The sequence below is a fragment of the Colletotrichum costaricense genome, assembly GCF_030867565.1.
Source record: "Colletotrichum costaricense strain IMI 309622 chromosome Unknown Scaffold_2.1, whole genome shotgun sequence".
Taxonomy (NCBI): Eukaryota; Fungi; Ascomycota; class Sordariomycetes; order Glomerellales; family Glomerellaceae; genus Colletotrichum; species Colletotrichum costaricense.
In genome coordinates this window covers 319,644-331,852 of record NW_026848231.1, presented here as the reverse complement: position 1 = coordinate 331,852, position 12,209 = coordinate 319,644, and the positions used below count along the sequence as shown (strand labels likewise).

The following is a 12,209-nucleotide window of genomic DNA, read 5'->3' as shown; positions in this document are numbered from 1 at the left end:
GAAAGACGGTACACTCGTTGTGCGCCTAGGCATGCTTTCAGGAGCAAAGGGCATTGCGCAAGTTTTGAACTTGCTCGAAATCATGGCCAAGACCATGCCCAAGCCTTAGAATTTGCCGTCTGGAGGGAGTGCCACGCATCCGGAGGTGCAGAAGCAGGTCGTGCAGCATCCAGCTCGGCATGTCGTCGTGTTCTGGAGACTGGCTATGCCGTACCGCGGACAGCATGTCTTGGGAGTGCGTGCGGATGTCATGCCAGCCAGTCAGATGGCTTGCCACGCCCTTCACCGGCCACACGCCCCCTTTCGCCGCCACAACTATTTGATTCCCATCCGCTGGGAACCTCGACCGTAAAAATCCCAAAGGTTGAGCAGGGAACAAGGGCTCTCGATTCTCATGGTTGGGGCCCTGCTCGCTGGCTGCCACGCTCTCGTGGCTGTGGCTCTCTGTGTCTTTGCTTTCTCAACTGCGGTGGTTGACGGTCCGCTGCTGCTAGCTACCTACCTTCGTACGCGGCTTTGCTCGCTGGCCAGGCCTGCACAACCATGACCGCCGCCTTTGTTATTAACCAGCTCTTCGTGTGCAGGAAGATATTGCACAGCGATCATGACTGCGTATTGAGTACGGAGCGCTCACGTCCTCGAAAAGACTAGGATCAGGCCCGAATGCGTTTTCTACCCTCGGCCACAATGGGCCATCCGGCACCACCCATCTTGTTCCCTTCTCTCCAAGCATTTGGTGTGGCGTCGTGAAAGGGGAGGGGCGGTCTCAACTATCATTCCTCCATTGAGAAATGGAAATCCAAATACCAGTAAAAATCCACACCGACCGCTGCATCACGGAGCAAGTCATCGCCGACCCATCCTATTCCATAGACACACGGCATCCTGGACTTTTCCTCGATGAGTACAGAAGAGTCAAGACGGTACGTTGCGTTTCGTTCAATACTCTCTAATCAGGTATTTGTCCGTAATCGACGTCTCTCACGCAGTAGTTCTTTGTTTGTATGTTTCTCGTCGACCCCTGCTCGCGAGTCAAGACGGCGGATCCGACAGCGGGCAGCTGCAATAGGTAGCTCTCGGGAAGGGGTCCCGATCTTTAGGTCTAGGTAGCGACCAAGTTGGGGGCAAAGAAAAGAAGCTTTTTGCTCTTTCCAGTGGAATCCTTTAATCAACTCTTCTCGGCAGACTCCGTCACGCGCTGAGAGCCGGGAACAAGACCGAATGCCATTGTGCGATTTTCGTAGACATTGACTCGAATCGACCGAGTTCCTAGTCGACGACTCGATACAACCAACGAGACATAGGTCACGGGAGCCAAGTCATCTTTCTCATCGGGATTTTCGGGTTTCGGTTTTCCACGGGCCACACCTTGGACCCGACATCCTGTCAATTCCAGGTCGAATAATATCATTATTATATGACATTTCTCATTCCTTCTTTGATGGGCGATAAGCATTACGTGCATAGAATTCCAAGGGCATTAGCAAATTTCCCGGCACCTACGGGCATCCCAGGAGGATTGGGGTACCAAAGATTATTAAGACGACAAGCAAAATAAGTGCAAGGAAGGCGCACGTTCCAGCCAGTTAGTTCAACGGCAAACAGCTTCATCGAGCCTGTGGGTGAGCAATATCAATCTGACACGCGACGCGACAAGTAATCTCTAGGTTGTTGCGAATTATCTAGAGTCATTGGAGTCTAGTGTCCAGAGACTAGAGGTCCAGACAAGAAAGGAGGTTTGGTCATTTCATTGATTCGATCGTTTCACCCGTTCCGGTCGGAGTCGAGCGTCGTCCAATGGATGGGAAGACTGGATGAGGGATCGAGGTGCTGACCAAGAAAACGCGAAGCAAGCAGTGAAAGAAGAAGCGACGCCATACGCACAGCCAAGGTCTCAAGTCATTCAGTCAAGCCACCGTACTTTTGGCTAGTCCCGGCATCCAGAAAGCGGCGTCGCCAAGCTAAGGGATCCTCAGCTAGTGAGTTAGTACGCAGAGGACATGCGTCCCCAAGGTGGTTTAGCTGCGAAGCGCACTTTCATCATGCCCCAGTATCGGCATCATCATCATCATCACCACCACCACCATAATTCATCTCCTGTACCCGGGATCCGTAGCGTAACATTGCGAGCGCCCGCGCCGACACCAATCTTCAGACACTGCGGTCAAAGGCCTAGAAGCACCTGCCATCTGCCACCTCATCTGCCACCTGTCAACTCGTATGATTACCAGCTACGTTTGTCTACTAGGCTCGAATGTCTACCGTAGTACTGTGTTTCTATCTACCTTGGGTGTCGACTGCGATGGAAGGAGGGGGGAGGGGTAGGCCACAGGCAGGTATGTAGGTACGTACTCCGTACCGCAGAAAGAATAGGTTGGGAGCCAACAGCACAAAGTACGCAGTTACGTACCGAAAGACGCTCTTGATGTCTTCCTCCTACGGACGGATACAGCCAGGATGCTTTTAGCAGTAAGGAAAGTTCCCAGGAAGGCACGAAAGGCATACCCCTGCAAAGCGAGCAGTGAAGTCTGAACCTCACCCTCACCTTTTTACCTCACCCCCCCAGTCCCGATGCAAGCAGCCCTGTGGGAGACAGAGGAAAAGCACATGGATGATTCTCACCTGTCGCCTATCTACTTTGGGGGGACATCTCCAGTCTCCAAGATTTTGTGACAGGGGTATCGGTACGTACCGACTTCTACACCGTGTCGCTGGGACTGCAGCCTTCTTTCACACCCACCTTCACAGGGCGCATGCTCTTCCCATCTTTCACGGCTGCAGTCACCTATCAACTCACATACCTCAAAGACGAGGGACGACGACGACTGACGACGACGATGATACAACTGACGACCTCGTCTGTACCTCGGAGGATACGTACCTCCTGGTCTCTGCTCCTTATACTCCTCAGTCCTTACTCCTCACACATGTTTATTATCCTTCTATCTGCAATTGGGCATTTGCAAAGGAAAGTAGAGAAAGGGAAATGCCTAGTTACGGAGACAGGAAGATCTGGAGGATAGACGAAGAGGACAAATGCCAAAAAAAGAAGAAAAAAAGAAAGCTCACCTCGCCCTCCTGTTGCTTGATCGGCTCCTCTTCTGAAGTTCTGGGTGTGTGTTTTCCATGCCCATCTTGTGCCGATTCACCAATCACTGCTCGCACTCCCCCAGACTCGGTCGTCTGCCCAGTTACATTTCGGAGCAGTCTCGTCGTCAATTTTCCATTTCCTAGGTATCCCAATAATTGCTGCCCTTGCTGCTCAGTCTGATACTTCCGTACTCCGTAGATACCTGACACCTTATCTTATACGTAGACAAGGTACAGAGGAAGGTGGCCCCCCTCTGCTCTGGCCTCTGGGTTGTAGTGTAAGCATTGCCAATTGGGCAGGGCAAGAGCAACAACCTTGGAAAAGGCAACCATACCCACGACTTGGAGCTGAAGGCTGGAGTCTGGAGTCTGGAGGTGTCTGTCTCCCGGGATTTCACCCTTCCACCTCACTCGTCCATCACTTTCACTCACCCCTTCACTCCCAGTCTTCACCCCCTTCACGGTTCACCCTTCATCCTTCCACTCTCCAACGCATCCTTGCCCACCGCACACTCACAGGCCCGTCGACGCGTCTCCACCTGCTGCAAATCAGCCCTCGCGCTGACCCGTCATTCAGGCGTTCCATTATTTCTCTCTCTCTCTCTCTCTTTCTCCTCTCTCTCAAGCTTACCCCATTCTTCCTATCCCTCTTCCGTCGCAAGTATTAAATTCGTCTTCCTCCCGGGAACGGCGCTAAGATCGAACTCCCCTCGTCATAAACCTTCATTGGGTTTACCCCCTTACCCCCTTCCTTAGCTTCGCCTTCCCCCTTCACATTTCCCACACACTGGTGCTTCACCGAGCTGAGCGAGAAGGAGAAAGAGATAAAGAAAGACCAGACGCGCCAGAACTCAGAGAGTAAGAGAGGCTCACTCGACAACAGAAAAAAATTTACCCCATCTTCATCTCGCTCTTCTTTCATCTCACTACACACACACATACACACACTCACACGCTCCGCCCGCGCGCGCTACTTCTCTTTCCTCTGACTAGCACCACGGGAAAACCGCACTACGCAAGACACACGCACGCACGCACGCACGCTCTTTGCTTCCAGCATTCGGCAGCGGCAGCGGCAGCACGAGCACGTACCTCACTCGTCGACGTCGTCAAGTCGAGTAAAGTCGGAAAGACCAGAGGAAGGAGCATCCACCCTCCGCCACCACTCGTGCCCACCAGCCCACTCACCCACCCATCTCGCCCTCCAGTATCCGTAGACTACGTACCTACGGATACTTTCGTACCAAGGCCAAGGTCAACCACGCCCCCCTACCGCACGAGCATCGAAGCATCAGCACCCACCACTCAGCTACCTTAGCTACCGTACATACAGTCTACGGAGTATTCCTACACCTCTCTCTCTCACCCGACACGACACTACCGTACCTCACCCAGCCTGTCGAAAGCTGTGCTGGCTGTACCAGATTCTCCTCGCTCTTGCTGCGTGTGAGTGAGTGCGCACTGCTCCTGCACCAACCAACGCATCACCCAACTCATCACCACCCTCCTCCGCACTGCAGCACACCGCGCTCAGTCGCTTCTTCTGCGTTGCAGCACCTGCATCCCACAGTCTCCTGCATCCCGCCAGCCAGATCAGACAAGAGTCAGTTGCTTTCTCGGGACTCCCATCTGCCATCTCGTCAAGTCAGGTCCCGACCTCTACACCAGGCCAAATCCAGACACACGCCAACCCCGATCAAAGAAGAGGCACACCCTACGCTATACGCAAAGAGGAACCCTTCGACATCCCATCCTCCTCGCCAACCCCACTCAACCTTTAGTCTCCCTCTCCTCGGTGTACGGAGTACCTACCCTCTCATACGCCTACGGCACTGTTCGCCGCCTTTGGCCCAGGTTCCATACACACACCCAGCTCGTGGGCCTTCCCACCCCTGTCCTATCTCCGATCCAGACGCTAAGGACTCGCTCGGCCTGAACTCAAGCGGAGAGCCCAGCCCATCCATTACTACTTAGCGCACTATTTTAGTGTCGCTCTCCCCAGGCAATACCGTCAACCTCTTTCTCAGCCAAAGCGAGTAAGAGCCAGAGGAAAGAGAAAAAAAAAAGAGGCGTCCTTTCCGTGATCTGGCAAAGACAACGCTATCCTTGCCACTTTGAGAGATCCTCGCTCAGGGCCGTGGCTAGCGACTTTGTTGTCATCACATCCCCATTTAACCATAAACCCGAGCCCTTGGGTGGCCCGCGCTATCTTGGCCGCCATCTTTATACACCATCGTCGCGCCGCCTCAAGTCTCACTTCACTCCCGACATCACTTGTCTACTACTACTACTACTACTTCTTCCATTATCCTTCTTTTCGTTCTTCAAGTGCAAGCCCAACCCGCTCCCGCTACTTGAAAGACCGCTTCCTGAGCCATCCCATCGACCGCTCTTGCATCCGGAAAAGAAGAGAAAAGGAACCGCCTACCACGAACCTGCGAACCATTTCCCCGTTGGCTTGAGAACTAAGGACTCTCCGGCCAATTCTTTGCGACCCAAGACGTTCCTCTGAACTGTAGCATGTTCTTGGTCCCAACGCAACACCAGTTCGTTGACAACCACGCATCACTGCTCTCTTCAGGCTCGCCACAGCTTGGAGGTTCCCGCCCAGAAGCCGCTGCCATCAGCTCGCTCCTGACTTCGCTCAGCACCTCTATGGAACGCAGTGCTACCGAGTACTCGCAGTCAGGTTTGCCTTCGCCTTACCCAAGCAACTGCGGCGACACCCGTTCTGAAGGTTCATCTGCAGATCACGCATCTGCTGCGCAATACGCGACCCAACAAGAGGTTCGCCCCAGCAACTACTCTACCTCAGCGACGCCCACCTCCGAGTACAGCGTCTACCCGCCTTCTGCGCGGTCAGGATCCTTCCCTGAACACATTCAGCGATCATACCATCCTGCTAGCAACCACAACGGTGGCAGCGGAGGCATGGCGCAACAAGCAAGCAGTCCGTCTTTGCCCCAGCAAGATGGCCGTAACCATCAGGTCCCTCTGGCCAAGTCTGACCACGATGTACCCATAGATCCGTCGATAGCGGCGCCGAGTCCTACCTACGCGTACGGACAACACTCTCCCTACGGTCCTCCCCCCGGAGACATGTCGCACTCCTACCAGCATCCCGCCTACCAACCCCGTCCCGATTGGACCGGCTACGGCCAACACAGCGCCGGTCCCCTGACTCCCGCAAGCCACGTCTTTCCCCCGACACCGAGCTCTGCCCCTCCTCAGGGACGACCCAGTCAGGTAAGTGAAGGTAGCAGGCGATGAATTCAGGTGTGCCAGCGCGTCAGGAGGAAAAGTTTGCGCCGACTCTATTTACGGTAACTCATCCGAGCAGTGCTCTGCGCTGCAGGATCTGAGAGGCAACCATCCAAAGAGAGGGGGTTCTTTCAGAACTAACTTGGCAGCACGGCCGTTGGCGCAGGGTCGGAGACTGGCACACGCGCGAAATGTCGTCCAATGGAGGAACCAGTGTACTGACGTAACAGTTTGGCAACCAGGTATACTCTTTCGTTCCAATTCCCGGTGCCCAGCAGCACAAGCGACCCCGTCGACGATATGAGGAGATTGAGCGCATGTACAAGTGCGGCTGGAATGGCTGCGAGAAGGCTTATGGCACATTGAACCATCTCAACGCACACGTCACAATGCAGTCTCACGGACAGAAGAGAACACCTGAAGGTACGTTTTGCTGCACAATCTAAATCCCGAGTCGTTGCTGGTGGCGAATTTTGTCGAAATCGCGTTCGCGTTCACGCTGCCAAGCGGTACGCGGGACTAGCGTCGTACATCCCGCAGTTTAGCGAGCCGTGGTTTTTCGCTTGTTTGACCCAGTGCCATCCATGCACATGGCCTAGTGTCCGCGACAAACTTACGATAAACGCGTCAAGACACTCTTGCCGCAATTCACGGAGGCTAACATTATGGGAAACAGAGTTCAAGGAAATTCGCAAGGAATGGAAGCAACGTAAGAAGGAGGAGGAGGCCGCTCGCAAGGCCGAGGACGAACGTCAGCGTCAAGCTGCGGCCGCTGCACAGGCCGCTGCCCAGAACGGTTCAGGTGATCCTCAGTCTGCACCCGACGGCTCATCGTCAGCTTCTGCATACGCGCCTGGTCGCCAGGTCCAGTTGCCGCCCATCGGATATCAGCCTTCGCAGTACCCTGCGCCCCCGTCTGGAGGTGTTGCGCAGCAGCCTCTGCCCGAGTACAATGGCTCCCACATGTACTCGGCCAACTACCAACCTCAGTCTCCCTACGGCCAGCCGAACCAGAGCATGTACAACTCACGTGAGTTTCGAATCGTCCGTGTGACTGACCTCGGCCAACTAACTGTATAGGCAGATAACGGTGCTCAGGCTTCAAGCCACTGAGGACGGCTGATACGCCAACGAAAAGGACCCAACCGTAATGATGAAAGAGGAGATGAGCTTGTACATTATCGGGTTCCCTTTCACACGACGACAGCCGCACATCCGTAAATGTCTATACTACGAACTTTCAACTTCGTTTCTTTCGGCTACTAGACGCGCGGCAAAATTCTGGTTTACGAAGCGATATCCGCCACTTGATGGCTTTGGGATTTTCACGTTTCGATCGAGTACACGCACAGCATGGTTTCGATGCGTTACCAACATTTTCACAGGCGCCTCAGGCACACCCGTCTGAGGCTTGATCATTGACATCGCGATGCGATGCTAATGTTTCTTCCTCGGTTTTCTTTTCCCCACATAAGATGATGCATTGGGCAACGGCTTTTTCCTTGGACCGGTGTGGTTTCTGCATTTACGAGAACGGTTGAGAGGGGTCATGATTTGACGAAACGGGTGGAGGCTCGCTTTGGTTGGCCATTTATGGTCTCAGTTTGGAGAGGGTTTCTTGACATGGGCGCAAACCGGCTCCGATCTGAAAGACGTCACGGGCTCGGCATTGATCTCGCAGCAGTCTTACCCCCGAGCAATCGAGGACAAAGATGCTCTGTGATGATTGGGAAAAGGACGACCGGCCTGATGCCTGGGGGGTTCAGCACGATCGACGCCCCAACTCTCCATCCTTTGCAGACGATACCTTTTTCCTTTTCAAGACTTGGGTCCCTCGAGGGAGCTGCTCTTCTCGGATGGCGATAAGGATTTTCGGAAAATGGGGACTTTTTTTCTCGGTAGAGGGCGAAAGCACAGGATTGGCAAGGACGGACCTTTGGAGTGGCCGAGATACCTACACATACACGGACGTTCAGGGCGTCGACAGAATGCGTTTGACAGTTGATTTGCTTTTTCGCGGTGGAAAAGGAAATGTAAAAGATTTTTGAGAAAATACACCTCTTTCACAGCATTACATACCTACATGGCAGTCTGACTCGTGATGTAACTCACAACTGAGCACAACTAAGCTATGAGTGGTGATGAATTACCCAAACCTGCAATGACAAAAACCAAGGAGTCAAAATTTGGACGAACACCGTGTGTACAGTGAGGCTGAAAGCTGAAAGAAGCTGAAAGCCAAACTGGATTGTTGCAGAATTGGCATTTTGGGGGAGGGGAAGGGGGGGGGGGGGGCAAGGATATATCGGTGTTGAACCGTCGTCTAATGACGCAGATGGCAAAGTGTGGGCGTAATGGTTGGTAGCACCATTCCCCTTGCAAGCCTAGTTTTATTTTTCTTCATCAAGCGGCATTGCACTTCTTACATGCATGGTCGACAAGGATTTCGCGGGGAAAAGAGACAAGGGTTCAGTTTTAGGATCTTTTGTGGTTTGTTGGTTCGTTCCCAATGTGTTGGTGTTTGGTGTTGGTGTTGGATTTTTTTTCTCGCCAAACGGTTTTAGTGTAGAGCTGGGTCAGCTAGCGCTGGTAGGTAAGGCAGGCTGGGGCGGAGGGAGGGAGGGGAATGGAGGGGAGGGGAGGAGCGGGGGAGGGAAGCTAAGCTGGGTTTTGGCTTAGTAGGTTGGCTCGGAGAGAAAGGATCTATGTGTAACTGACGCTACGGGAGTCGGTCGGTCGGTCGGTCGGTTTGCTCGCGTGTGCATGAGTGTGTGTGTGTGGAAGAGTATGTGTGTGTACGTGTGTGGGAGCCGTGGTGACATGAGGATGGATGAGTGGCGCTGCTTATTCTTACGTTGATGTGAATGAGGGGTTGTTTGTGGTAGGACATAGGTGCGGTGCGGATAGCTGCATGGAATAAGGTAGAAGGAAGGGGTGTTTGTTTGACGAATGACAATGGGATTGTTGCTTTGGTTGTTGGTGAAGAGTGTTGGAATGAGGACCTGGTTAAGTGAAGCTCTCGAGGTGGCATCTTGGTTTTCCTCATTATTCTCAGGGTCTCTATGATTGTCAAGGTGTATGTATCGCAGTAACGGGGGAAAAGAAAAGGCAGAAAGAGAGGACAAGGGAACAGGAGAGGCTGCCGAAAAGAGTTTTTGAGTTGCGGGACCGGACATACATGTGAAGTTCCGGGAGTTTGTTAGCCAATACACTTCCAAGGTTCCCGGTCTTATAATGCATCTGCACTTCAAGGGAAGAAAGGCAAAGTCGGAAGAAGAGGGGGGGGGGGGGGGGGAAGGACGAAAGTAGAGTTCTGGTTATTGACGGGTGATTGACAGGGGCCGCTGCTTCTTTTGAAAAAGCTTGTGCAAACCTTCGGCTTGCTTGTTTGCCTTCCTCTCTGCTTCTATCGATGTTTTCCTTTCGAGTTCTGTGCATATGCAGGATTCGGTGGGGTTGGAGAGTGAGGACAGACTTGCTGGTGACAACGAGGCGTTGCTTCTGCCCCTCCTTTCGAGGTGGAGGGATTGGGATGTCGCGGATGTCTAGGATGGAAAAGAGTCGGTGAGCATGTGTTGGTGTTGGTGTTGGCGTTTAAAATAGGGTCAACGCAGTGCTTCTTTTCCGACGGAATGCTGGTTGGCTCAGATGCGATGACGAGGGAAGTGCGAGGGAGCACAACCTTATGGAACCTTGAGTAAGGAAGGAGCGATGCAGTCGGTGATACAGGTGAGAGGGGGTGCGTATGAGAGAAGGAACATCATGTGCACCTACGTTGAATTTATTTTGGCGGCGACGACGGTGCGAAATGATTATTGGGTCAATTATCGAAGTCACTTCGCTCAAGGTATTCCTCGTACACGTACACACACCCACCCAGAAAACCAATACGCCGAAGGGTGCGAAGTGCTGCATCCAAACGGCCGGTATTTTTTTTGTTGTTTAAATTTTGGGTTGTGTTGTACTCCGGGTACAGGAATCAAATAAGCAAACAAACAAACACCAGGTCACCTTTGCGGTTTTAAACAGGACGGCACAGCGGACCCCTCTTTCCCTGTTTTTTCCCGTTGGTGGCTCAACGGTTGTATTGGGGGCCGCGCCAAACACACGAGACCCTGCATATGGGCTCTTGTTTTTTTTGATTGAGTTTGCTTGCTCCCTTTTGGCGCCGATGCGGTTGTGGAGTTTTTATGGTTTGGAAAATGGAAAACCCGAGTGAATGGAACGGCGGGGTGGTGACGGGAATTCGGGGGCAGGGCACAGGGTTAAAGATGCAGGAGGTGAAGAATGCTTCTTTTTTTTCTTCCGCATTTAATCCTTGGTGTCGATGATACTAGCGTTCATGTTAGTTTATTGCGTTTAAACTACATCCCGTAGTCTCCTTTTTCCTTAATGTCAGGTACACGTGTCAAGCACCCGTCTTGTTTTGTGTTTTTTGGCCCCCAATTGTAACGTGAAGGGACCATGCGATGCATGGGAGAGGGAAAAAAGTCGGGGGTCCCGGAGTGGGTTCTTCTACGGATATCGTGGACGGGTTGGTGGTGGTGGAGAGTTTTCTCTGGTGGTAGTTTGTTTGTGGGATGCGGGTTTTCCGAGTTCCGGAGGAAGGTGTGGGGATGGGGAGGATTACGGATGTCGCTTCGGGGCGGGGCGGGAGGGTAAGAGACGGGAGAAGAAGACGTTGGTTGCTTTACGGAACCGAACGGCGGGTGGATGCTCCACCAAGTGGACGGTGGGCATTTTTGGGTTGTTTGTCGGTTTAGATGTACCCGTATCGATGCCGCTGTTCGTCCTCCGCACCTGACCCCAATTCTTGGGACGGATTAACGGAATGGCAGTCGGGTCTTGTTTTGACATTCATGGCGGGAGCTAAAGACGGGTAGCAAGCACTCTTTCTCCCAAGTTGCGACCCAGACGTTTCTCGTTGGCTTGCTTCCTCGCCCCACGACCACGGTCATGCACTGAGGTAGGTGCTCGCCTGGAGCGATGAATGAGTACCTAGTAAGATTGCAACGCTGCTCTGAGGCTCGCTCGTCCGCGTTGTGGTTGCGAGTCACCCAAGTCTCCTGAAGCTTCGAAAAGACAATCCACCTTACTTACCTCAAGCTCATTACCGAGGCGCTCCAATACTTAAGCCTACGGACCTGAGAATCTACAGTGCTGAGTCTCCATTTTGGCGGCCCTGGCGGTCCGGTAGTGTCGTTCCGCCTCTCCCACCTTCCACCACCACCACCACCACCACCACCCAGGTGAGATGGGTAATCTTAGCAGAGGTTACGCATGACGTAGTCTGCAGTTCTCAAACCTGGAACATGTACCGATACAGCGGGCATACGACAGCAGCATACGAGTCGCTGAAGTATCGCATACCTAACACCCTCTGGCCCCTTCCTTCCTTTTGTTTTCGCCGGGTTGCCGCATTGTCTCGAACGGAAACGAAGCTAGATGAGGGGAAGGTCTGGACCCGTCTATTCTTGTTGGCAATTTGCTGTCTACCTCATCATTGTCTGAGGGAAGGAATCCCCCGGGTGAGATGGAGGGGGAAGGAAGGGGGGGAGGTCAAGATGGATAAGCATGGGAGGAAAAAAGGTAGGTAGGCCGCACCAGACGTTGATAAATCTTGGTTGCTGCCTCGGCAGGGTCACATTCCTCGATCTTTTTCTCTCTCTTTCCATTGCTCTTGGATTTTTTTGTACCTTCCAGGTCTCGCAATCCGGTCGCGTCAGGGCTTGCTTTGCTGCCCCGCGTGCCCTCCGTCGCGTCTTTTGGCCGGAACAACCTCAACCTTATCTTACCTCCTTGTCCTTGACTGCTACAGACGACCTGCTCGATATTTCTCAACTGCACCTCGTTTTTCC

The 12,209-nt window shown here is 53.1% G+C and overlaps 4 protein-coding genes across 4 annotated transcripts; all 4 read left to right on the top strand.

Annotated features, from left to right (window-relative positions):
- Positions 1-3: 3 nt before the first annotated feature.
- On the top strand, positions 4-477 carry CCOS01_01714 (uncharacterized protein; the record flags this gene model as incomplete). Its single annotated transcript, XM_060449907.1, has 1 exon — positions 4-477. A coding segment is annotated over one exon (474 nt), but the record flags the coding sequence as incomplete, so codon positions are not given.
- Positions 478-4,212: 3,735 nt separating this feature from the next.
- On the top strand, positions 4,213-5,064 carry CCOS01_01713 (uncharacterized protein; the record flags this gene model as incomplete). Its single annotated transcript, XM_060449906.1, has 1 exon — positions 4,213-5,064. A coding segment is annotated over one exon (852 nt), but the record flags the coding sequence as incomplete, so codon positions are not given.
- Positions 5,065-5,610: 546 nt separating this feature from the next.
- On the top strand, positions 5,611-7,464 carry CCOS01_01712 (uncharacterized protein; the record flags this gene model as incomplete). The annotated part of the gene is made up of 4 exons (XM_060449905.1): positions 5,611-6,336; positions 6,582-6,774; positions 7,028-7,381; positions 7,436-7,464. The coding sequence occupies 4 exons, from the start codon at positions 5,611-5,613 to the stop codon at positions 7,462-7,464; spliced, it is 1,302 nt and encodes a 433-aa protein (XP_060318555.1).
- Positions 7,465-8,705: 1,241 nt separating this feature from the next.
- On the top strand, positions 8,706-8,915 carry CCOS01_01711 (uncharacterized protein; the record flags this gene model as incomplete). The annotated part of the gene is made up of 1 exon (XM_060449904.1): positions 8,706-8,915. The coding sequence occupies one exon, from the start codon at positions 8,706-8,708 to the stop codon at positions 8,913-8,915; it is 210 nt and encodes a 69-aa protein (XP_060318554.1).
- Between the last annotated feature and the right edge of the window lie 3,294 nt (positions 8,916-12,209).